Source organism: Aphelocoma coerulescens, chromosome 19 (genome assembly GCF_041296385.1).
Source record: "Aphelocoma coerulescens isolate FSJ_1873_10779 chromosome 19, UR_Acoe_1.0, whole genome shotgun sequence".
Classification (NCBI taxonomy): Eukaryota; Metazoa; Chordata; class Aves; order Passeriformes; family Corvidae; genus Aphelocoma; species Aphelocoma coerulescens.
In genome coordinates, this window is record NC_091032.1 from 8,224,585 (window position 1) to 8,249,917 (window position 25,333).

A 25,333-nucleotide genomic window follows, 5' to 3' on the forward strand; every position below is an offset into this window, starting at 1 on the left:
TATTGTCACAGCTGAACACACAGTGACAAGGACTCAGACTCATTTTGCAGCACAGCAAAAGGAATTTTCTATTTTTGATCTCTACATTGGGACTATTAGCAACTAACCATTCATTTGCACTCCAGAGTCTTGCAATCCCATCCCTTTCAAGTCTGGAGAGAGGGAATCTTGCTGCTTTAAGTGTTCTGTTAAAAACAGCATTATTTCCATATTTATCTTGGTTGGCTATACACTAAAGTACCAGATGACTTTATGTACCCAACTCTAGAGGAAAATCTGTACATGAGTTATAATTATTTTATTTATTAACCTACAAACTGCCCCTGACCATCATCAGTGGCATCACTGATGATGCCAATCTCCACGGGTTCTTGTTTTGGTGAATGAGGAAATAAAAATAAGCTCAGGATGTGTCTGGGTGTCTCATTTCTGAGAGAGCTGCGGACATTTTAATTATCCCAATGTCTGGTGTTAATTTAGGAAGAGCTCAATGAGGAATAAGGAAAGCAAACTCTTCTCTAACATCCTCCCAGTGAAAAAAAGGCAGAGTTTTTACACTTTCTGCCTGGAGATGTGAGTACAAAAAGAAATGTAAATCACTGAGCTCTGCACAGACACCTGGGGGGGTGCAGCTGCCTCCTCTAATGGGGAACATGAATTGCTCCAGGACACCTTTGAAAAATTCAGTGTACACCAAATTCCTCTCTGTGTTCAACTCCACCTGCACTCAGTGTGCTGTCAGCAGCAGCAAGGAACCACTCAGTGCAATGCAGAGGCTTCAAGAACTGCCAGTTATTTAAGCTGTTGATGCCCAACTTCCTAATCATTGACTGCAACTAATTTGGAAGCTCTTGTGTATTTTGGCAGTGAATTGTTTGGGAGAAATCCTGATTGAGCACAGCTGGAAAGCCTCCCACCGTTTGGGGTGAAGTGCCTCTTACCAATTTCATCCAGCAGCTCTTGGGCTGGTGAAGGCAGCTCATCAATGGTGGGGGGAGATGCCTCTGAGAGTGCTGAGACAGAGAAAAAAAAGCATTCTAGTTAATTAGCAGTGATTAATCCTTAATAACTGTGACATAGGCTTACACTCTGATAGCATCTTGCTTACATATTTCATTTAGCACGAGCCTGGCTCATTCACATTTTATCGAATTTCCTTAAATAATTCCATAATGGAAAAATCATTTCGAGCCAGACTCGCACATTCAGCTCTCAATGCTGTATCAGAATTTGGAGGCCAGGAATATTTACACTTCAAACAGAGGTTGATTTAGAGGCCAGAGTTCTTGGTCTGCAGGTGCAAACACAAAATCCACAACCCAATTAGCACCAGCAGTACACGGTTGAGTGCAAAGCGATTTATCCCTCTAAAAAGTGACATCCAGGAGCAAAAAAAGAAGGGGAAAAAAAGGGAAAAATAATTAATAAACTGCAAAATTTCCTTTCAAGTTTGTTTCTCTGTTTATTGAACAATTTATTTTGGCTGGGGCTGGCTGGGATAAAAGACTTACCAGGTGCCTGCCTGGTGTTTCTCAGGGATGAAGCAACTGGTGGCAACCCAACCTGTGTGAGATCAACCAGAATGAAACACAAGAAGGTAAATTGAAAAACTGCAGGTCTTCAATCCTCTCCTTCAACATCCTAAATCTAAAACGAGGCAGAACCTTCAATTAAAGCCTGAGCTGACCATTAAGTTTTAAACTAAGCTTTTCAATGTGTTCAGAATATGGAACTAGAGTAAGATTGATGTGTCAAAAATTTTGCTTGGGCTGCTGTGCACTCCTATTTTAGCTTTAAGATACCATCAGCTACATAATCTTTATTTCAATGCTCTGAATGGACAGTTGGATGGGAATTTTCTGACTGGACAGGTCCAAGATTTCTTCAGTTCCCATTCTCTGCTTGGAATCTTTCATTATTAAAGCCAGGACAAAAATTAAAAGCCCCCCAAAATTAAGAATTTGTAACCAGAGGCAAATCCCCACTGCCCCCAAAATGGAAATATGCACTTAATTCTAGAATAAGATTTTGGATAAGAAGTGACACCATCGGCAGAGCCACTCAGGGCAGCTCTGCCTTGTAAATGAATTTAATGAATTCCAAGTGTTCTGGCCCAGGAGCAGCACGACACAGAGCTGCCTGTGCCAGGTCAGCCACACAATGAGCACTCCCTGCTGTCCTGCCTGAGCAAACTTTGATTTCATCTTTAAACGACAACCCCAGCAGTGAAAATAATAAGAAAAGTGAAAAGGCAATTATTTTATACAAAACTGTCTGCAAAGACAACTGAGATAATGCTGTGTGGCTCGGGAACACCTTCAGTGCCAAAAAGATGCCTGGAAATCACTGCAGTGACCTTGGAAACTTGGCACTCCAAAGGGAGGGGGTTTGACAGAACAGAGCTGATGAGATTGGGCACATTTGATGTGCAGGAAAAGGACAAACCTCTGATAAAAGGGCTCATTCAAGCCAAGCTTTTCACAGGTTTTTATCACTTCGGTGTTCCAACATTCCAAAGGCTGGGAAAGGACAATTCCTTAGAGCCAGAGAAGGGATGGAGGGCAGGGAAGGGCCACTTGGAGAGCGGCCAACATTTAGGAGCAAAAGGAGCCCAAATCTTTGTATAATCAGTGGCAGCACTGCCTTGAAATCAATCAGGACTTTTATCATTTTATCAACAGAGCCACGATTCCAAAATACTCACAGCGACCCACAAGCATTTCTCTACTTGCATTTATTTTTAGGAAAAGTATTTTCAAAAATATTTTTAAGGAACATCAAACGAGTATTTAAAGTAACTCATGGCACAAGTTATTTTCTGACTTACAGGCTCTTTCAGTCCAAATGGGCAAACTCTTGGAGCCACCACTGGAATTTCCATGCTCCTCTCCCCTTCACAGGCTGTGGTGAAAGTATTGAACACTGTGGGGGAGGTCTCTTGAGAGTCATAAAAGGAAGAATCTGAAGAAAACTCACAGCAGTGTTTGTATTTCTCAAGGGCTATTGGAACTTTTTCTTCTAGAATTAAAAAAAAAAAAAGGAGAGAAAAAAAAAGAAAAGACAGTGAAGCTGGAGAATTATTTTTGGAATTTTTGCATCTCTATCACATTTCAACAGAAGCAGAAAAACGTTTAAAGGGAACAGGCACCTGCACAAGAAACTCTTGAGAAACTGTTACCCATGAAAGAGCAATCTGATAACCCAGGAGTTCCACCTCAGACAAAACTTTGCCAACTGAGAAATTTCAGCCACTGTTACACCAAATTAATGAAGCACAAATGCTAATTCATTACCCTTAAGCACTTCAGTTAAACAAACGTTTATCGCCTTATTTAACTTCTTTTCAACACTCAAACCATAGGGAGTGCTTATTAAATTGCCTTTAAATGCTGAAATCCACGGGTATCAGTTCAAATTTCAATGATTTAAACAATTTCTGATTTATGAAGGCTGCCAAGTAAATATCTTCCAGAGACCTTTCAGGCAGGGGGTTTTTTTTCTGCTGTGCCCCTGTAAATTGTCCTTTAATTCAATGTCTTTGGACAATGGGATTTCAAACAGGAACAGCAGCATTTCTTGTGGTTACTCACTGCAAGCCTGACATTTCTGCACGGTGTGAGTGGAGCTTCCATGATTCACCTTGATGATTTTACCATCAAAAAGTCCTGGCAGAAAGGTCTGGCTGGCACAGAGAGGTGAAATCATTCCCTGTGAATCCTCTTTTCCCCTCCCTGCATTACCTGAGCCCAGGGGGGTGCTGACACTGGTGGGAGCGTGGCTCAGCCGAGGTGTTTTACACTCCACACCCCTCTGGAAGTTCTGCTCGCAGGGGATGCTGGACAAATCCTGAATATCTGCCACTGATCTGAATTATTGAGAGATGTTCTGACAGTTAGAATGGCCACTTCCTGCACCTGTGAATCACCAGATCCTGCTATTTTCAGAGTCTTGAAATTTTAATTTCGTGCAGTCTTATCTAGTTCACTGGAATGGAGGGAGATGTTCCCTTTGAAACTTCCCACAGGAATCTGGGAAGGCCCAAAATCACCATCTTCAGGAACGTTGCAGAGGCAGAAAAGGTTAATTATTTGCTTCCCCTTCCTTTCCAGGATTTCTTAAATAATCCCCCTATAAAACCAGCTCAGGAAGCTGCCTCCAGAAAGGGCAGGAAATACAAATGTGAACCAAAAGGTGGAAAAAACTCCCAAAAGCCAAGGGAAGTCCTCAAGGGTTAACAAAAATTAATGGGTCATTAATTAAGACTAAATCTAGGTCTTGAGAGCATTTAAAAGAATGACTCTGATAAAGTGAGACTGCTGAAGATCTGCACAGGCACTGACACACACCCAAGTGACAAAAATGAAATCCAAATTAATCAAACCAACATTTTGGGGAGATACACCCTGGATTACATCATCCTCAAAGAGCCATGGAAAGAACAGACACCTCCTGTAATCAGTAATTACATGCAAATCTCCATTAGCTGTAAAAATAAATTAACGTTATTAGTTGAGTCACAAACATATTCTGCTGGGTTTTTTTTTTCCCTGAGAATCACAGGACTATTTCTGCAATAAAATTTATTTGGCTCCACACGAACTATTTGCTCTTTAAAGTGATTTTATTTTCCCTGTGCCATATGGAGAGAAGAAACGAGGAATCCTCACACTTTAATGGGAAGAAGCACAGCCAGATTAACACCACGTTAATTACTTAGGAATATGAAAATATTTCACACTAAGGACAACTCATTTACACCAATCTCACAACTTTTCACAGGAAAACACTCTCCCAATGCTCTGGGGAGTTTTATCTTGGTCTGTCCCATCTCCCTGTCTTGCACCAACACAGAATTTTGCAGTTAATGACCAATTTGCTGAAGTTTTGCTCTAAAATGTGGCTCTTACACATCTTTTTCTTGGCATTCTTCCTGTGGCTCCCACAGTGTTGCTTCTCGTGCTGCATCCACACTGAAATGAGGGAGGAAAGGTCATTTTCACCCTCAGAAAATGATGGAAATAGAAGGATTTGGTTTCCTTTCTCTCAGGAAGTTTAAGCACTACCTTCTCTCTGAGGTAGACTGAAGCTTTTAAAAATTATTGCCTAAACATGGACAGCAGTAGGAGAAAAAAGTCATTTTCAAGAGATTACGGATTTGTTTTCAGTAAGGAGAAAACTTCGAATTGACATTTGCAGCTTCAGAACAAAGCTGAAATTAAATAAAACAAATCAAGATCTAGGAATACACATCACTCCATTGTTTCATCATCCTTTGATCTGTCTCAGACTGTGATGAGCCCACCCAAGGTCAAAGAGGATTAGGCAGATGCTCAGAGAGCAACATCCCCTCTGTCCTGCTAGCAAAGGTTCCTAAGTGAAGGGAGCAACCAAAACCATTCTTTTTCATCCCAAAGCCAAGTGATTTCCACTGCTGGTGCCTCCCTTTGGCCCAGGGAACTCAGCTCCTGTGAGGGGAGGAGGGAGCCCAGCACAGGGCTCTGCCCAAATATTCTCCATGCTGGTAAAATACAAAATTTACAGGACAAGAAACCTTCCTGTTTTTCAGAGGAGACAACCAAATCTCCAAGATTTCAGAGACTGCCAAATCTGATGTTACCCCCAGGCAAGATCCAGTGAATGTTCCTGCACTGGGCTGGGCCGATCCCATGGGAAGGGAGAAGGCAGGATCTTCATTGCACTTGAGCTCCACAACCAAAGCACAACAAAATTAAAGCAGATGACTGAAGCCTTAATTTGAATTATCTTTGCTCTGTTTAAGGACGTGGTTTATCAGTGGAAAAGGAATTCTGATATGTACATGGCTTTTTCCCCCTATTTTAGCTCCCTCATTAAAGCAAAAAACCCCCACCAAACTCTGCAAAAGACAAAAACCCCTTGAGACCAGTGAAAAGCCCTTTCAGTATTTCCTTGGCAAGGAGCTGAGTTATGTAGATAATCATTAAAAACCACCACTGGCATCTCATTTGAATATTAGATATGTAAGCAGAATTAATGAAGAGAGCACACTTTATAAGCTAATTCATGCCTGGAGGAACAATGAAAATCAGTCTCTACCTGGCTACAGGCACTTGGCTCAGCTGATTCACTCCCAGCTTGTTACTGCCACAGCTCCGTGGGCTTGGGCTGCAGAAGGGTATTCTTCCTCCTGAATACAAATAACAAATGTTCCCTGTTACTGGCTTTTGCAAGTACAAAAGAAAACAACACAACTCATTGAGCAGGAAATTGCAACTTTATTAAAATTCTTTTTCTGGTTTTGTTCGAGTTCTTGCGACCCTTGTTGTTATCGAGAGACAAATGTGTTTTAAAGATGCATTTTCATAAACATGGCACAGCTGCCAGGCAGTCACTGAAGCACTGGGGAATATCACAACATTTACAAATCTGAGCTAAAAGAGACAAGAGAGTAAGGAAACAACAATGACTCCTCCATTATTCTGCACACGCACTCTGTCAGCTCTCACTGTTTTTAAGCCCAAGATCCTCCCAGCAATGAGAATATTAATGTGTAAATACAACTCTAATTCAGTTTCCAGCACCACAGCAAGTTGCATAAAAAGATTAAACTTAGCCCCAGGATAAAAATAAAAAGGTTTCAAATAAGTTTTTGTTTTGGCTTTTAAACTGAAACACAGCAAGTACATCAACACTGCATCCGGAATGATTTCAAACCCAAATCCTGAGTGTCCTGAACTCTCCCAAAAATAAGGAGGAATAAGGCATCAATTAAACCTGAAGAATGAAGGTCCAGTCCTGTGACAGGAGAGCTGCTGGCAAAAATATCAATGCAACCACTCTGTGTCCCTGTCTCAGAAGTGCTTCAAGAAAAAGGGCATTTACCTGGAGCCTGAATTCCTGATCCTGCATTTCCAGGTAATTTCTGTAAAAATCCTTCACAAATATCTTCTGCTTTGCCCTCAGTGTTTGAGGTCTGGAAAGGGAAAGGAATTAATTAAATTTTTGACAAAGAAGCTGCAAAGGGCAGGACAACCCTCCCAGGATGATGTTCCCAACAATGAGAGTGAAGAGAGAAACTTTTCAGGAGCTCATCAAACAGCTCAGATTGGATTTAAAAGTAATACAGAAAAGTTTTGCATCTTCCAGAAATTAATGAAGATTAATTTGCTTACTCTTATCAAAATCTTTATTTGCAGGTACTATTTCAAAAGAAAAGAATAACAATTAAAAAAAAAAATCTCTCATTTTCCACAGCTCTCTTCAAACCAAATGGGAGCACAATTAAACCACGTGTTGTGGAACTTATGTCCTAAAAATGTTATTTTTACCTCTGATTCTGAACTTCCCTCAAGAGCAGGAGGAAGGAAATAATCAGGAGTGAAGAATTCTTCAGTGACATCAGGAGGTGAATTAAGGGAACAATGTAATTCCCTTGAATGTCCCTGTGAAAGACATCATCACCTGAGACGATCCCAGTAACAAATACACACTTCAGCCAACAAAACACTGAAATTCTGAAATTCTATTTAATTTGTTCACCGACTTTCAACCCACCTCCTGCTCCTCGAATTACCTCGGTGGTTGACAGAACAGAACAATATAAAAAGGGGGAAGGAGGAGGGGAATTGTTACTCAGATCAGCACAGGATGCAACACCAGGCTAAACTTTTCCACGGATAAGCAGCTGCAACTAAATTCCTTGGGTTTCTGTACATACTCTAGAGAGATTCTCAGCTTGCTGAGGAAGGACTGAACTCTTATGAATGGCTGTTCCAGACTCTGCTTGTTCATCTGGTGCTGGGGACTGGCAGCTCTTCCCTAGGATGTCAGAATGGAATAAAATTATTAACCAAAAAAAAAAAAAAAAAAGTGATGTGAAGTGAGTGATCTGAGGCACTGCTGGAATATCAGTGAGAGCAGACAGTGACACTAATTGTCTGTCAGGAGCACGGAGAAATAATGACATTTAAATGCTCACCTCGTTAATTAATCTAAGCAGGGGAACTTTGCCCTGTTCCTTTGTCCACAACTTTTTCAAAAGCTTTGCCCACTGAGCTGCTACAGAAGAAGCAGCTGTGTGAGACTGGAAGAAATAAAGTGTGAAAGCACACTCAAGGGTCTGAAAGCTTTGGGTTTCTCATGCTGATAACAACAATCAGTAATGGTGAAGGTCTCCAAGCTCTCATTCCCTCCACCTATTAACACCTAATACTCATCTCTGTTTATGCCCATCAAGGAGTGACAGACCTGCTCTGAGATAAAAACTCTGGAAGACAGAATGGACAATTCTTTGGAAAAATCACAGAAGCAGAAATCTGATTGGAAATGGAAAAAGACAAAAAGAGAACAGAGTATTTTTTGTTTCTCAGCCTCACCTGTAGAACTCCTGAGTGAGGGCTCCGGATCACTCTCCCCAGATTCAGTTCTATCCTCACTGCCCAGGTCCCAGGGCTCAGCAGCATCACCTGGCTGCCACCTGCACCTCTGCTGCTCGTGACTTTCTGGAGCTCTAGCAGGGACATGCTGGGAGGGTTCCTTTACACTTTCTGCTTCACTTTCAGACGTGCATTCACTGGCAGGGTATGGACAGCTGAGCCCCAGCCGTCCTGAGGCCACTCTCCGGGCCATTTGCTTTACTTCAGCTACACGAAAAGAACAAAATTACCACTTCACACCACAGAACCTGGACCTTCAAAGCATCCCCCGTGTTCCATTGTGCCTGCAGACTTGGAAATGCTGAAGTTAGAGCTGGTATCAGGACAGCCTTTGTCATGGAAAGAGCTAAACACTTCCTTCCATTTTAAATAAAGCTTAAAACCTGCACAGATTGATATGGACAAGTCTCTACAGGAACCAGGTTTGTTAAGTTTGATTCTCTATTATCCATGCCCGTGCTGCCATCCACTGGGCACTGCCATCCTGCCCTTCCTGAATCCACACACAGCCCCAAACCAGGCTAGAAATTCCTTCAGCTCCACAAACCAAACCACCTCAACGTGCCTGGGATGATTTTATGCCAGGAATGTGCAAGACAACGGGATCCCACTCACTTGGTTTCCATCCAAGAACGACCTCATGGAGCTTCAGCACTAAAGGCACAGAGACCTTCCCTCATGTGTTAGGGTTTAATGCACTGCACTGCAGCAACATTTCTGATATTAATGCTGAGTTAACACTGATTTAACACTGACTTAACACTGATTTACTCACTCCTCCATTCCGACTGCATCACCCTCCTCTTCTCACTGTTTTTTTTGCTGCAGAACTCAGCCCTTGGTTTTGGATAGCACCTGCAATAAATGGTTGTGAAATGCACAAACTCCTTCAGAGCACGAGCATATTGTGTCAAGTATTCTCCAGCCGGGAAAAGGCTCCAAGTTGTTTTAACCTTAATTAGAGCACGTGTGCTCTCAGCCTTTTAACAACCCGGCAGAACCAGCAGATTGAGCTGCCAGAAGCTTGGAAAGCACCGACAGTTATGTGGGTCTATTACAGATTAACCAGATTAAGCTGTACACTCATCTCTGCATCTCAGAGCTGTCGACTGCCTTCAGCTGCTGCAGCTCCAAAACCACACCATGGATGGTGTGGGGATTGTTTTATTGAGGTGATCTCAATTTTAGACCTGGACAACAACCACTCTCCCACCAGAGTTCACTCCCTGACCATCACTGACCATGTCAGCACCTGGAATATTTCTGTTCTAACCTTTAGCAACAGGTCTTTCTGATCCAAACAGGTCATGAATCCATTTTAAAACTGCAACAGTTTTCCTGATTTGACCCAAACACTGAAGGAGGGGTCTGTCCCCCTCTCTCCAAGATTAATCTGCACAAGTTTTGCCAGGTAATTTTAACATGTGCTTTCCAATCATGCTTAGAAATACAAAGAGATGACATTAAAAGCATTTCTACTGGGAATTGAAGGAGGCTGTGCCCAGAGAGGAGAACCACCTTTATTAACACCTTCCCAGACTGCTCTCCTTAGGCACTGGTGCAGTTTTGGACCACTGACCTCCATCCCAGAGGCATGTGAAATCTTTTTTAACACCAGTCTTTAACACAAACTGCCCTGTCACAGCAGCTCCCCAGCAGCTCTGCAGCTGACAATGACTCACAGCAGGCTCCTCTCTGTACAGATGGTTTTTGGCTTCCTGAGAAACATTTAATGCCAGCCTTGATCCTGATGTGCCTCCTTCTGACAGTGTCTCTCTCCAGATGAATCTGTCAGAATTAACTCTTCTATGAATAAGATCAAAACTCACCACTTCTCCTCTTCCCTTCTCGCTGCAGGATGTGAATCAGCTCCTCTCTGACACTGCAAGTTGAACCTTTCTTGGCATCTCGCAGACACGTGTGGGAGTAAATGCTGAAATGAGTCCAACAAGCCCTGATTCAGCACACACTGGGCATTCTGCTAATTACTGGCTGAGCTGTCTGTGAGGCAGCCTAAGAACAGGACAGCAGAAACTTTATTGCCCAAGTTGTATTTTAGCTGCTCTGCTTAGGAAAAAGGACACCAGCTCCAGGCCTCAGCCTAGCAAAAACCCTGCCCTGCATTTATAGGAGGTTTCAGGTGCAGGCAGGCAATCAAAATATGCAGCTTCCAGGAGGGATGAGTGGACCTGAATGACTCAAGATTATCCCCACAGGAAATACATACTTGAATTTCTCTCTTTGTCTTTAGTCTATGTATTTAATAATGAAAGTGATCCAGAAGCCCTTCCCTGTAACAGCTTAGGCCTCAACACAAAAATATTTCTCCACTGGCCTTTCCCTGAGAGTCCCACCTCCATTTTAGTGCAAGATTTGGATTTTAACCCCGCTCTGAGCCACTGGATCAGTATTGTCCTGGGAGGAGTGGAGAGAAAGAGGAAATAACACAACTGCACTGCTGAGCTGTTTTCATTCCTGTATATAACACACATGAGTACATTTCAAAGGACAGATTCATCCCTCCTCTTGGACACCACCCATCCCTACATCCCTTGGCCTGCTAAGGAACACAGAAATGATAATCAGGCCTCCTGCTCAACACTTTACCTCCCAGTTTAGGCTCACTTCATCATCCAGGCCCTTCCCCATGCTGCAGCTGGGATCATGATGGTTCATTGCAATTTTACTCTTCCACTTCTCATTTTGAATGGCCTCTATTTCCTTGGCTGTCTTGGGAACAGCCTGGAAGCTGTTTCTGCCTGGTGCCTGACACGTTATTGGTGGTGGAATGTAGTCCCTGGATGGTGGAGCTACAGCCTTGTGTAAAAAAATATCAGCTGCAGAAAGAGGGTTGTTGGTATTTTGGGAAGCAGCATCAGACCCATTCCAGTGCCTTCCCTGAGAACTTTCCTTAGGAAGCAGATTCATCCTGATTTCCTGGAGCAGCTCCTTTTGCTTTCCCATGGCCTTCAGTCTGTCCAGTTTCTCCTCTGCCCTGCACAGGGAATCTCCTGCCTCCTGCAGCAGGCTCTGCATAATCTTGAGGTTCAGGGCACATTTGCTGATGTGCTGCTCGGTTTGGGAAGGGCTGCTCAGCCTCCTGCCAGCATCTCTTCTCACCTGTGACAGGGCAAAGGCCTCTCTCACCCTTTCCTCTTCTTCTTCCTCCTCTTCTTCCTCCTCCTCCTCCTCTCCAGTGAGCCCTGTGCTGGACCCTGAGGATCCCCCTTCCTCCTCACCCTCCCACGGGCTCTGATCTTCCTTTTGCTGCCTTTCTGTATTCTTTAGAGCTTGGCCTAATCCAGGTCCTCCTTCCAGGAAGTCTTGGGGACCTTCTGGATAACTGGCTAAGACTTCATTCATTTCAAAGCTGCACAGGCTGCCATCCACATCACTCTCACTGGAGTGAGAGGCTCTTGTCTGCAGTTGAGAGGACACATCGAGACTTCTGTCCTGTGCAGCTGGCGCTGTGCTGGCTGCTGCCTCTTGCCCCACCAAACCACTGTTCTCCTTGGGAAAAACAGAGTCTTTGGGGGTACAAAAGCCACCTGAAAAATTCAATTTTAAGCATTAAATCATTTCTCCACAAGTCTGGCAACCACGCTGCTTTTGCACACTTAGGAGTTAATTTTAGAAATTTGGAAATGCTGAAAACTGTACCTGAACAAAACAGATTTAGAGCCTTGAGTCTACATTAACAATTAAGTGGTAGCTAAAATCCAAAGCCAACTGCTTCCTATTTTCAACTTACAACACCATAAAATCTGTGAGTGCCCCCATTTTAATGATTTATGTCAGGCTGTTGTGGGCTGAGGAACACGTGAAGGACACGTTGACACCCTGCTCCAAGAAACTCACCAGCCTTGCTTATCTCTTTTCCCTGGAATTCCACTGTTCTCTTCTGGAAGCTAAAAGCTGATGCCCAGCAGATGTTCACATCTGCAAGAACAGCAGGTCTCTGTGCTTTGGACATTTCATCAGCGTGGCCACTTTCAGATTTAACCAAGTCCTGTAAAACAAAAACAAATGGAATAAACCACAACTGTATTTGACAGCTGTGTGTCCCTGCCTGCTCTTCTGAGAGGGTTCAGCTCCATGGTCAGAACACTCAGTGTTGGACCACTTCCTCTAGATTTAAGCAGAACAACTTGAATCTGAATGGACACAGCATATCCATCACAGGTGACAATGCTGAGAGGCACCTTTAGGTCGTTTTTCAGGATATATTGAATATCCTGAAGTTTCATGGAGCGCTTCCTCTGTTTGGGTTCCAGCCCTGACTTGACAACATCATAATAGATCAGGGGCAGTCTGACATCTGCTTCCAGCTGCTCCCCTGACAGGATGAGCTGCTTAACAGCCGAGTCTTCCACACCTTTCCAGGGAGGGCTCTCTGCAAGACACAAGTACAGAGTTTATGTCACCAGCTGTACATTCATGTTAATGGAAATTAAAAAAAAAAAAAAAATCATGTTATTCCCTTTCCATTCCCTAATTTACAACTAAAAACAAGCACCAGCATCTCCTCCCTGTCTTACTCCAACAGTGGATGCTTTAAAGGGAGCTGACAGAAATATCTGGAGGAGAGTGACACTGCAAACAACCCTGCTCTGGATTCTTCACTGGGATTAATTTTTAGGGTAATTGTTTATCCCATTTCACTGTCAGAATAGTCCAAGTGAATACAAAACAGACATTATCTGTAACAACAGCAACAATACATCATAATAACAGAGTAAAAATAACTCATCTCTAAGCTAGCACAGAGATCAAAAACATGAAAGCTGCACAAGCTTGTTCTGAACACTGAAAAGATTTAACTCAATGATTTGCTGTGCTGGTAGGAAGAAGAAAAATAAACAGCAACAGAAATACAGAAAATCACTGTATTCCTCCCATATCCACATTAATTTCATCTTTTAGCCACACAACTTTAAATTTTCTGATCCTATTTACAGAAGTTCCCAATAATCTTTGTTATTGTCATTAATTTTGGGGGGGTTTTTGCCTGGTTCATTTTTGAAGTTAAACCATCCCAGCCCACAGCTGTGGATTCACCTGTCAAGGCCTCCTGCAGCACTGCACAGAAGCTGAAAACATCTGATTTGACTGTGCCAGGTTTCTCCAGGATTATTTCAGGGGAGCACCAGCGAAACAGCTGGACTGGGACAGGAATTCGGGTCAGATCACTGTGCTCTCCACTGTCTTTGCTGCAAAAAGGGAAAAAATTGTAAATTAGGACATACAACACATTCAACTACAAGGTTTATATTTAGGAATTAAACTCCTGAATGTGTTACAGCTTTTAGTTTAAATACCTAAAAGGTTCAGGGCACGTCTGCAAATAGAAATGTGCAGTAAATGTCTTTTGGCAGGGAAAGCAACACCTCTTTTAACAAATTTACACTAAAAAGAACTAAAAAAGAGCTGAACATTTCCCATCAGGAGCTTTACAAACAGCCCTTTAGCTTTGACCATGGATAAAACAGAGGAAGCCTGTAAAAATTTATATTTCCATGTGTCCAGAGGAGCATTTCAGTAATAATTTACTGAGGTGAAATGAGTGGGGTCCCTCATACAAGAAATACTCTTTATCTCACTTAATTACCACCAGTCCAACGAGGTGTTGGATGTTCAACCCTCCCCTTTCACAGCAACCCTGAGGGAGTTTTTCACCTCTCTATCATGTACTCCAGGTTGCAGAGCTTGGCCTCCCCAGAGGACACAATTTGGATGGCATAGGAGGAGAGGGAGCGATGGATAAACCCCCGGGAGTGCAGGAAACGCAGAGCATCGATGATCTGGAGCAAAATGTGCAGAATGGTCTCAGTCTGCAGCACTGGGAATTCTGTACGCTGCAGAAAAAAACCCCAAAAGCACCAAATTTGCATGGCAGGTCTTTAAACTTGATGTAAGAGAAAGTTGTTATTATTTCTGATGGTTATTATTTGCTGCAGAAGGCAGCAAAGAGAGCAAACAAAATTAATTGGAGGGAAAAGAGGAAATTCATTTGTTTGTTCTCAATACCAAACCAAATAACACCACCTTAAAAAGAAGAGAAAGATACCAAATGACAACAATAAAACACAGATAAATTGCTTTAAAAAATAAGGAAAAGAGCCAGAAACTCAGATACAGACTAAGGATTTTGTCTTCTTGAGTAAAGATGTCAGATGTAGTCACTAAACTTCTAATTAACTATTATTTAGAATTCAAGCATTCCAGTTACCCTTTCATGGAGGATGCTGTAGAGAGAGCCAAAGTGAACCCTTTCATAGACCAAACGAGTTTTCTCCAGGTCACTGGACAGACAAACAGACATCAACTGCAGCAAGTGAGGGTGGCGGAGTTTGCTGCAAAGGGAGAGGAAAAAGCAAATTTGCAAGGCAAATCTGAGATGGAAAGAAGAAAAGCCCTGGCCTGCTCAGTGTTTTTATCAACAGGACATGAATGTTGGGTTTTCACTGGAATATATTTCAGTGTAAATGCATTTTTCACTGAAATACTCCATTTTAAAAGACCAGGAGCGGGAAGAGACAGAAAATTGTATTTCTGATCTGGGGAAGAAGTGTAACCCCAGACTAACAATTCCCCCAGGGTTAATCCCATTCCTCCCATCCCTGGAGACCCCAAACCCCAGAGCCTTTCCCACCTGCTGTGCTCCTGCTCTGCCAGGAGGAGATCAGCCAGGCGCAGCTTCCAGCTGCTCTGGTGGGGCTGGAAGCTCAGCTCCTTCACTGTCACTCTGCTGCCTCCCCACACCAAGCTGCAAGGAGAAGAGGAATTCCTACCAAATGCTTCCAGCAGTGTTTTTCCCAGTTATGGGGTTATTTACCAAGAATTTTGTGGTGCTCTGGTGCTGCCTCCCGCTGTCAGGAATTTTAATCTGAGGGTCCTGCTCTTTCAAATGGACAATAAATGCATCCTGATGAAGATTGATGCAGCAGGGCAGGGTCACTGCCCCAAATCCCACCCCTTCCATGACAAGGAATCCCCCTCACCAAAGGCCATCAGCCCCCTGTGACACAAATCCCCAATCTGTCAATTCTCTGGCTGCCTCTGAGACACATCCACTTGCTTAATACACAATAATTAGACAATAGAATATTATTATAATTGTTACCAATAATTACAACAATTGCTGGATACCAAAGATTTTCAACCAATGCTCAGCTTGCCCTTGCAACTCTCATTTCACCACAGGTTTGAGCAAGTGGGCTGAACACCTGGATATCCAGAGGATTTCCTGGACCAACATTTACAAGGATTAAATGCTGAACAACACAATCTGTACAACCCCAAACATTATTTCCCACCACAAAGGGATCAATACTGAAACACTGGCATCAATGATTAGCCATAATTGGGTTAATACTGCCTGTAGGGTTGTTCTTGGCCTCTCAGATAGCAGAGTCTGACTCAGATATTAATCAATGAACAGCAGAAAACAAGGTGCAAAGCAGGAAATGGGGAATAAATATAGAAGAGATGTGGAAAGTTACCCAAACAAAGCACTGGTACAACAATTTGCTGTGTAATAGTAACAGAGAGGGGCTAAAATCCCTTTAATTCCACTTACTTGGTCATGACCATGTAGGGCCCAACGTGGTAAGAAAATGCTGGTTCATCATCAGCCTGAACCACATCTTTCTCCCCAATAATTGGGAGAGAGGCCAGGTAGCCCAGGTGGCCACTGCCTGCGAGATAGAACTGAAACAGGGCATCACCAAAAGGAAAATCCCACAGTTCCCCAAATCCAGCAAGCTCATTAACAACCTGAGTGTAATCAAGGGCAGCATTAGCTCAAAGATCACCATGAAATCTGAAAAATCAGTGCCAGAACCTAAACTTCCCAGAGAAGCTGGAACAGGCAAAGCAGAAGCAGCCCTTAGGAACCCCCACAGGGGACATTTAACAGGAATTTCTCCTGTTCCAAACCAAACTAGGACATGTTAACCACCAAAGGCCTGAATATTTATGCCCTTCATGGGCTGGTTCCCATCTTTTCAGCAGAAATAAGAATGCACTAAAAGTTAAAAATAGCACAGGTGGGATAATTACTGTGAGGAAGAGGAGATTTTGGAAAAAAACTGCTCTGATATCATTGGAAAATCACTCCCCACAGCATCTTACCTTCCCAAAACCAAAGCTGTAAATGTTCTTGGCCACACTGGGTTGTCCTTTCAGTAATTTACCCAGAGGACTGTCAGCAGTTCTAAATATCAAAAACAAAAGCAGTAGGAGTAACTTACTGACTCCAAGGCTTGGAGTAAAATACAAATACAGACAGAGAGGAAAAAAAGCAGAATTTCTGCCAGAACCCTGCATTTGATTGGTCCCACACACATCATGTGGATGTTAAAATTCCAAGTCATTGTGCAGCTCATTAAAACTTTTTTAGGTGCACTTTTATGATGTTTATTTATTTAAAGCAGTAGAAATAAATGTATATATGCACACACAGAAGCATCCTGCACTGCTTTTTTGTTCACAAGTTTGTATTTTTCCCAACATGTATCTGACACAAAAACTCCTGAAACAGCTGGAAACACCCCCCAAAAAAGATCTGCAGTGACCTTAAAAAGTCAAAACCCAAACTACTTCATGTTAATACTTCAATGCTACTAAAATCCAGTGCTTTTAATGGTGATTTCAAGAGTTTAATTAAAAAGTTTCTCTTAATATAGAGATATTTACAACTATCAAGTTTCTGTTTGGAACAGTCACAACAGAAATAAAATTTATCACAGTGGATTTAAATCTACTATTGGCAAAAAGACACAAGAACTGGTTAATTCTATGAAAATAGGATATGGAAATAGAATCTCTTGTTACCCTTGGACAAGGCCACCAAACCTCGAGGGGCTGCAGATCAAGGCCTTTGAGGAGCCAACTTTCCTGAGCAGATCAGAGGGAAAATTCCAAATGGCAGCCTGCATGTGCAGTGTGCACTGCTGGATAAATTCCAGCATCTGGGCAGGAGGAGGAGGAGGGAAAAACAATAAAAATATGGTTTCAGAAGAAGAAAAACCATTTCAAATTCACGAATCAGGAGTATTGAAGAAATAACTGGTTACTCACAGTATGGAAATGGACATTTTGAGAAATGCATTAAGAGAAAAAATTTGAGGAAAATCAATTACATGACAATGGGAGAAAAGCTGACTTCAAACAGGCCACAAAACTTGAAACCTCACCTACAGAAACTCATAATTTCAGGTTTCTTTTTAAGAAGAGCATTGTGATAACAGGAGAGAGGAGTTTTAAATCAATATTGCAGACAAGAATAAGCCTTGACACAAATACCTGAGCACTGCTTTCCTTCCTGGCTGACAAAGCCCAGTACTGGGGAGTTTTCCCCTCTTTGTCGTGGACTCTGAGATCTCCTCCTTCATCCAGTAACTTGCTGAGGATCCACTGGTTTCCCGAAAAAGCAGCTGCATGGACTGGGGTGCTCCCATCATAGCAGCGACTGGGGAACAGCAAAAAAGGTTCAGCTGCACTCAGCAGGGGGAAAAGCAGCATTCCTGGAATGCTTATGCACTCCCAAATAACAGAATAAACCATGAAGAAAGGAAAATTATTTCTCTGTTTACCTCTGAGGAGCTTTGGCTAAAATACCAACGTGCATCTTAAGCACTTGTTCATTTATGCCCAGGGAATATTGTGTTTCACACCGACTAAACCCACTCAAAGATTGATTTCTATTAAAAAAAAAAAAGTTTGATACTTAACTGATTGGCATCTGAGCCATATTCCAGCAGCACATCCACTATTTTACCCAGCCCCAGCAGTGCAGCAGTGAAGAGAGAGGTCTGGCCCATGGAATTCACGGCATCCACAAAAATTCCTGCAAGGAAACCGAAGATTCCGAGGTGGTGCTTGTTTAAATAAAAGCTGGTGGTTGATCACCACTCAACTGACTGCTCTGAGGTGCTGCAGATATGAAAATACAGCAGCAGAAGTTGAGAAAAAAAAAAGAGTGTGACTTTCTATAAGGATTGAAGGCACTGCTTGATCACGAGGATTTGAAATAAAGGTTGTGTAAGTAACGAATGGTACTTTTATGTGTTGTGTAAGGAAGTAGTAAGTGCTTATGTGTACTGTTTAAATCAGAGAGATGGATGTATAAGTATATATATGGAGATATATATACATATATATGGATATATATATCATATACATATGATGGGTTTATAAGGAGAGGTGGATGAACACACAACACAGGAGGACAGAATTAATAAATAAGGAATTGCTCAGAGCATGGTGCTGATAACACCGAGCTCGTGGGTTCAATCCCCTGCACGGGCCATTTACTGAAGAGATGAACTCCATGATGCGTGTGGGTCCTTTTCCACTCAGAACCCTCTGGGATTTCCAGTGCTGTGCGACTTTAATTTTACTCAAACAGGACAATGGTGGGCCTGACACTCCAGTGGCGGGATGAGGTGAACTGTGGTGGAATCAATCTGTACCAGAAGGTCTGATCCCTCCACGGCAGGACTAAAGCCAGACACACAGCTTTAAGTGAACGGTCTACGGATGGATTAATGCCAAAATCTGTTCTTAAACCAGGATAAAAAAAGGGCCACAAACCACTCAGCCCGTGCTCTCTCCCTCCCGAGCCCCAGCAGCGGGGCCGGGAACGGTCATCAATGGCCAGCGGCTCCTGCCCAAGCAGCGCCGCTCGCCCGCTTCGCGCTCAGGAGAGAACACCCCGCTCCTCCTCGTGGCTTGTGACGCCAATCAGGTGCGATCACTCTCCTCTAGTGACCAACTACAGAAATGATCCCTGAAAGTATAGTCTTAACCCGACACCGCCGCACGCACAGTCCCGCCCCGCGCGCACCCGCGCCCACCGCACGGCGACACCGCACCGCCCCCCTCCCGCGCACCCGCGACGAGCCCGCGCGTTCCCGCCGAGCCCCCGCCGCCGCCGGAACGCGCCCCGAGCCCCTCGGGAGCGCTCCCGCCCCGCGGAACGGCCGCGCGTGGCGGCGTGCGGGAACGCGCCCCTCTGATTTGCATGTTCTGCCGGCGCTGGCCAATCACCGGCGTCCTCGGCGGCCGCGCCGTTCCGCTCCCGCTCTCCCCTCCCACGAGAAGTGACGCTGCCGCCCGAGCTCGGGCTGTGACCATTGTCGCGACACCACACAAGGCACCGTCACAGCCCCTGCTGCCGCCGCCCCGCGGCAACAAGAGCCCCGGTACCATCGCCAGCAGCGCGGCACGACTGTCGCCTGCCGCCGAGGCGGTGCACTGGCTCCCAGCCGCTCCCGAGGCTTTCAGGGACACACGCGCGAACCGACCACAACCACCCCACAGAGCATCGTTTAATGATCTCCGGCCTTTCCATCTCTGCACGCAGCCAGAGCGCCCCGGACACCCACACCACGGCCGACCGCACGCTGTAAAGAGCACAGCATGGAGCGGTTTCTCCCTAACCGCCATCGGAATCTGCAGCCTGAGCGACACCAACTTCCACAAGTGATGAAAGGCAAACCCTGAACAGATTCCCCTTAGTCCCGTGTCACCTTCTGATTGTCACTGTTCATCAGAGACGACTCCACCGCACCCAAAAAGTCCCACTGCCCTGCACTAATAGATGGATCGGGAATACCATCGGCCTGAACACCCTCACTGGACATTAAAGCCGAAATCCGTGCGGCTGCTCCCTCCCTCTCCGGGACCGTCCGCAGCGGGAAGTGCGGTGTTCCGTATGAGGAGAAGGAAGCACCCCTAGCAGGGAACATCCCCCTTTTAATTCAGAGCGAATCTTTTCTTAGAACCGAGGTAAAAAAAAAAGGGCCACAAACCACTCAGCCCGTGCTCTCTCCCTCCCGAGCCCCAGCAGCGGGGCCGGGAACGGTCATCAATGGCCAGCGGCTCCTGCCCAAGCAGCGCCGCTCGCCCGCTTCGCGCTCAGGAGAGAACACCCCGCTCCTCCTCGTGGCTTGTGACGCCGGTCAGGTGCGATCACTCTCCTCTAGTGACCAACTACAGAAATGATCCCTGAAAGTATAGTCTTAACCCGACACCGCCGCACGCACAGCCCCGCCCCGCGCGCACCCGCGCCCACCGCACGGCGACACCGCACCGCCCCCCTCCCGCGCACCCGCGACGAGCCCGCGCGTTCCCGCCGAGCCCCCGCCGCCGTCGGAACGCGCCCCGAGCCCCTCGGGAGCGCCCCCGCCCCGCGGAACGGCCGCGCGTGGCGGCGTGCGGGAACGCGCCCCTCTGATTTGCATGTTCTGCCTGCGCTGGCCAATCACCGGCGCGCGCCCGGAGTTTCCCCCGCGCCCCGCCGCGGCCCCCGCAGCCGCTCCTCCGCGCTGGGCTGGCAGCCAGCAGCTCCTCTCCCATTCCCGACACGGCGGCTCCACGGACACCCAGCCCCCAGGGACGCGACGACAGCAGCGGCTCGCTGGCCGCAACACGCTCGCCCTCACCCCCGCCCCTCCCGCCTTGGCTCGTTCGCCACTGTGCGGAGCCCATTCACGCACCGAGGCGAAGGATTTTTGTTGCTTTATTCTAGTTTGGGCCAAGCAGGGAGCGGGGTGGTTCACACAAAAAGACGGCTCCCCGATTATCAAGACTTTACACAATTTATACATTCTTATGAAGGCATCGGCATTAATTGCTTACAAATTGCACCGCTTATTAATTACTACCGATCCCTTCATTTACTAGCTGCATCTCTCGTTTCCCAGGGTAATCAGTCCGCTTCTGCTGTTCATCCCTCCACTTGGGCCGGGGCGTTGTTATGAGTAGGTGATCAGTGGGTCAGTGTTTGCATGTCCCACGGCTGGAAGGAATTACCTTCCCCCAGGTACTGCTCAGTCCCACTGACTTCTCCAGACCCCATTCCTCTGGGGACCGCGACCCATTTTCCTTTAAACAAAATATGAGCGAAGCCTCCAAGGTTCATAATACAATTGTTTAATCTTTGCTGCTTGGCTGTACTTACTGCTTACTGATAAAAAATGGAAAAGTTTGGTTGATGGGCTTGGTATCAGCAGCTCCCGCAGCATCGCGCGGCTCTAATGTACCAGAAAGTCTGATCCCTCCACGGCAGGACTAAAGCCAGACACACAGCTTTAAGTGAACGGTCTACGGATGGATTAATGCCAAAATCTGTTCTTAAACCAGGATAAAAAAAGGGCCACAAACCACTCAGCCCGTGCTCTCTCCCTCCCGAGCCCCAGCAGCGGGGCCGGGAACGGTCATCAATGGCCAGCGGCTCCTGCCCAAGCAGCGCCGCTCGCCCGCTTCGCGCTCAGGAGAGAACACCCCGCTCCTCCTCGTGGCTTGTGACGCCGGTCAGGTGCGATCACTCTCCTCTAGTGACCAACTACAGAAATGATCCCTGAAAGTATAGTCTTAACCCGACACCGCCGCACGCACAGCCCCGCCCCGCGCGCACCCGCGCCCACCGCACGGCGACACCGCACCGCCCCCCTCCCGCGCACCCGCGACGAGCCCGCGCGTTCCCGCCGAGCCCCCGCCGCCGTCGGAACGCGCCCCGAGCCCCTCGGGAGCGCCCCCGCCCCGCGGAACGGCCGCGCGTGGCGGCGTGCGGGAACGCGCCCCTCTGATTTGCATGTTCTGCCTGCGCTGGCCAATCACCGGCGCGCGCCCGGAGTTTCCCCCCCGCCCCGCCGCGGCCCCCGCAGCCGCTCCTCCGCGCTGGGCTGGCAGCCAGCAGCTCCTCTCCCATTCCCGACACGGCGGCTCCACGGACACCCAGCCCCCAGGGACGCGACGACAGCAGCGGCTCGCTGGCCGCAACACGCTCGCCCTCACCCCCGCCCCTCCCGCCTTGGCTCGTTCGCCAGTGTGCGGAGCCCATTCACGCAGCGAGGCGAAGGATTTTTGTTGCTTTATTCTAGTTTGGGCCAAGCAGGGAGCGGGGTGGTTCACACAAAAAGACGGCTCCCCGATTATCAAGACTTTACACAATTTATACATTCTTATGAAGGCATCGGCATTAATTGCTTACAAATTGCACCGCTTATTAATTACTACCGATCCCTTCATTTACTAGCTGCATCTCTCGTTTCCCAGGGTAATCAGTCCGCTTCTGCTGTTCATCCCTCCACTTGGGCCGGGGCGTTGTTATGAGTAGGTGATCAGTGGGTCAGTGTTTGCATGTCCCACGGCTGGAAGGAATTACCTTCCCCCAGGTACTGCTCAGTCCCACTGACTTCTCCAGACCCCATTCCTCTGGGGACCGCGACCCATTTTCCTTTAAACAAAATATGAGCGAAGCCTCCAAGGTTCATAATACAATTGTTTAATCTTTGCTGCTTGGCTGTACTTACTGCTTACTGATAAAAAATGGAAAAGTTTGGTTGATGGGCTTGGTATCAGCAGCTCCCGCAGCATCGCGCGGCTCTAATGTACCAGAAAGTCTGATCCCTCCACGGCAGGACTAAAGCCAGACACACAGCTTTAAGTGAACGGTCTACGGATGGATTAATGCCAAAATCTGTTTTTAAACCAGGATAAAAAAAGGGCCCCAAACCACTCAGCCCGTGCTCTCTCCCTCCCGAGCCCCAGCAGCGGGGCCGGGAACGGTCATCAATGGCCAGCGGCTCCTGCCCAAGCAGCGCCGCTCGCCCGCTTCGCGCTCAGGAGAGAACACCCCGCTCCTCCTCGTGGCTTGTGACGCCGGTCAGGTGCGATCACTCTCCTCTAGTGACCAACTACAGAAATGATCCCTGAAAGTATAGTCTTAACCCGACACCGCCGCACGCACAGCCCCGCCCCGCGCGCACCCGCGCCCACCGCACGGCGACACCGCACCGCCCCCCCCCCGCGCACCCGCGACGAGCCCGCGCGTTCCCGCCGAGCCCCCGCCGCCGCCGGAACGCGCCCCGAGCCCCTCGGGAGCGCCCCCGCCCCGCGGAACGGCCGCGCGTGGCGGCGTGCGGGAACGCGCCCCTCTGATTTGCATGTTCTGCCGGCGCTGGCCAATCACCGGCGTCCTCGGCGGCCGCGCCGTTCCGCTCCCGCTCTCCCCTCCCACGAGAAGTGACGCTGCCGCCCGAGCTCGGGCTGTGACCATTGTCGCGACACCACACAAGGCACCGTCACAGCCCCTGCTGCCGCCGCCCCGCGGCAACAAGAGCCCCGGTACCATCGCCAGCAGCGCGGCACGACTGTCGCCTGCCGCCGAGGCGGTGCACTGGCTCCCAGCCGCTCCCGAGGCTTTCAGGGACACACGCGCGCACCGACCACAACCACCCCACAGAGCATCGTTTAATGATCTCCGGCCTTTCCATCTCTGCACGCAGCCAGAGCGCCCCGGACACCCACACCACGGCCGACCGCACGCTGTAAAGAGCACAACATGGAGCGGTTTCTCCCTAACCGCCATCGGAATCTGCAGCCTGAGCGACACCAACTTCCACAAGTGATGAAAGGCAAACCCTGAACAGATTCCCCTCAGTCCCGTGTCACCTTCTGATCAGCACCGTTCATCAGAGACGATTCTACCGCACCCAAAAAGTCCCACTGCCCTGCACTAATAGATGGATCGGGAATACCATCGGCCTGAACACCCTCACTGGACATTAAAGCCGAAATCCGTGCGGCTGCTCCCGCCCTCTCCGGGACCGTCCGCAGAGAGAAGGGGCTGGTTCCGTATGAGGAGAAGGAAGCACCCCTAGCAGGGAACATCCCCCTTTTAATTCAGAGCGAATCTTTCCTTAGAACCGAGGTAAAAAAAGGGCCACAAACCACTCAGCCCGTGCTCTCTCCCTCCCGAGCCCCAGCAGCGGGGCCGGGAACGGTCATCAATGGCCAGCGGCTCCTGCCCAAGCAGCGCCGCTCGCCCGCTTCGCGCTCAGGAGAGAACACCCCGCTCCTCCTCGTGGCTTGTGACGCCGGTCAGGTGCGATCACTCTCCTCTAGTGACCAACTACAGAAATGATCCCTGAAAGTATAGTCTTAACCCGACACCGCCGCACGCACAGCCCCGCCCCGCGCGCACCCGCGCCCACCGCACGGCGACACCGCACCGCCCCCCTCCCGCGCACCCGCGACGAGCCCGCGCGTTCCCGCCGAGCCCCCGCCGCCGCCGGAACGCGCCCCGAGCCCCTCGGGAGCGCTCCCGCCCCGCGGAACGGCCGCGCGTGGCGGCGTGCGGGAACGCGCCCCTCTGATTTGCATGTTCTGCCGGCGCTGGCCAATCACCGGCGCGCCCGGAGAGAAGCGCCGGCCCCGCACTGAGAACCGGCGGCTCTGGATCAGCACAACCCATTGAGATCTGTGATCCTAAAACCGAACAAGAACTGCAGCAGGTATTGGGTTTCATTTACAAAATCCCCTGTTCCTATGTGGTACAAATCTGGTTGTCAAAATCCCCAGTGTCTAAGCCGTCCCTTAAGAATTTGGCAATCCAAATTAAAATCCCATTTAAAGAGAATATTCCAACACCTGACTTTCAGAATTTTAGTTTTACAAGGCCTCTATCATTTCTAATGAGCACTTTACTAATAAAACATCGGTTTTCTTTTCAATTAACTTACTTTAATACATTTTTTGATTCAAGAACTATTCCCAGTTAACGGAAAACGGCAGCTATAAATCATTTTGTTAATATATTTCGCTCAGAAAACTGGGTTCTAGAAGCAGTATGCTGACTATTTTAAACCAGAAATAACAGAATACAGGAAAAAGTAACACTTTTCTGCCAGTATTTGTCTAAACTTAGCTTTTACCTTTCTTCAGAAGCTTCTTCACTTTCACATAGTTCCCTTCCCTGACATACTCATGCAGGTCAGCTTCCAGGGAGTCTCCTTTTATACTTCCAAGCTTGACTGGGCATGGAAATGGGGGAGGGATGGGATGAGCCATCTTTCCTGAACTGAACTGGGGAAAGGTAGGAAACATTATCAAGCTGCAAAGCACTGCAG

General features: G+C 47.2%; 1 protein-coding gene and 5 non-coding genes across 9 annotated transcripts in view; all 6 read right to left on the reverse strand.

Moving 5' to 3' along the window:
• TEX14 (testis expressed 14, intercellular bridge forming factor) overlaps nucleotides 1-25,274 on the reverse strand; it is a 29,274-nt gene extending 4,000 nt beyond the window's left edge. For 2 of the 4 annotated variants that reach the window (XM_069033223.1, XM_069033221.1), the window contains exons 1-25: nucleotides 18,150-18,387; nucleotides 17,721-17,886; nucleotides 17,250-17,386; nucleotides 16,548-16,629; nucleotides 15,994-16,124; nucleotides 15,067-15,180; nucleotides 14,644-14,767; nucleotides 14,091-14,269; nucleotides 13,473-13,624; nucleotides 12,617-12,807; nucleotides 12,273-12,423; nucleotides 11,022-11,962; nucleotides 10,244-10,347; nucleotides 9,190-9,269; nucleotides 8,355-8,621; nucleotides 7,697-7,797; nucleotides 7,308-7,421; nucleotides 6,862-6,952; nucleotides 6,076-6,166; nucleotides 4,908-4,970; nucleotides 3,741-3,865; nucleotides 2,828-3,018; nucleotides 1,512-1,563; nucleotides 942-1,013; nucleotides 108-185 (exon numbers count right to left, since the gene is read on the reverse strand). In XM_069033223.1, coding sequence (XP_068889324.1) covers nucleotides 108-185; nucleotides 942-1,013; nucleotides 1,512-1,563; nucleotides 2,828-3,018; nucleotides 3,741-3,865; nucleotides 4,908-4,970; nucleotides 6,076-6,166; nucleotides 6,862-6,952; nucleotides 7,308-7,421; nucleotides 7,697-7,797; nucleotides 8,355-8,621; nucleotides 9,190-9,269; nucleotides 10,244-10,347; nucleotides 11,022-11,962; nucleotides 12,273-12,423; nucleotides 12,617-12,807; nucleotides 13,473-13,624; nucleotides 14,091-14,269; nucleotides 14,644-14,767; nucleotides 15,067-15,180; nucleotides 15,994-16,124; nucleotides 16,548-16,629; nucleotides 17,250-17,386; nucleotides 17,721-17,886; nucleotides 18,150-18,238 — 3,886 coding nt within the window. In that variant the 5' untranslated portion in view covers nucleotides 18,239-18,387. Of the gene's footprint in view, nucleotides 1-107; nucleotides 186-941; nucleotides 1,014-1,511; nucleotides 1,564-2,827; nucleotides 3,019-3,740; nucleotides 3,866-4,907; nucleotides 4,971-6,075; nucleotides 6,167-6,861; nucleotides 6,953-7,307; nucleotides 7,422-7,696; nucleotides 7,798-8,354; nucleotides 8,622-9,189; nucleotides 9,270-10,243; nucleotides 10,348-11,021; nucleotides 11,963-12,272; nucleotides 12,424-12,616; nucleotides 12,808-13,472; nucleotides 13,625-14,090; nucleotides 14,270-14,643; nucleotides 14,768-15,066; nucleotides 15,181-15,993; nucleotides 16,125-16,547; nucleotides 16,630-17,249; nucleotides 17,387-17,720; nucleotides 17,887-18,149; nucleotides 18,388-25,138 lie in introns of those variants that run through there. The other 2 variants (XM_069033224.1, XM_069033222.1) reach the window with 2 other exon arrangements.
• Nucleotides 19,009-19,222, reverse strand: LOC138120789 (small nucleolar RNA U3). Its single transcript, XR_011155961.1, has one exon. It is a non-coding gene; the product is annotated as a small nucleolar RNA U3 (small nucleolar RNA).
• On the reverse strand, nucleotides 20,229-20,442 carry LOC138120800 (small nucleolar RNA U3). The gene has a single exon (XR_011155972.1). It is a non-coding gene; the product is annotated as a small nucleolar RNA U3 (small nucleolar RNA).
• On the reverse strand, nucleotides 21,583-21,796 carry LOC138120801 (small nucleolar RNA U3). Its single transcript, XR_011155973.1, has one exon. It is a non-coding gene; the product is annotated as a small nucleolar RNA U3 (small nucleolar RNA).
• On the reverse strand, nucleotides 22,937-23,150 carry LOC138120802 (small nucleolar RNA U3). The gene has a single exon (XR_011155974.1). It is a non-coding gene; the product is annotated as a small nucleolar RNA U3 (small nucleolar RNA).
• Nucleotides 24,154-24,367, reverse strand: LOC138120803 (small nucleolar RNA U3). The gene has a single exon (XR_011155975.1). It is a non-coding gene; the product is annotated as a small nucleolar RNA U3 (small nucleolar RNA).
• Nucleotides 25,275-25,333: the final 59 nt, after the last annotated feature.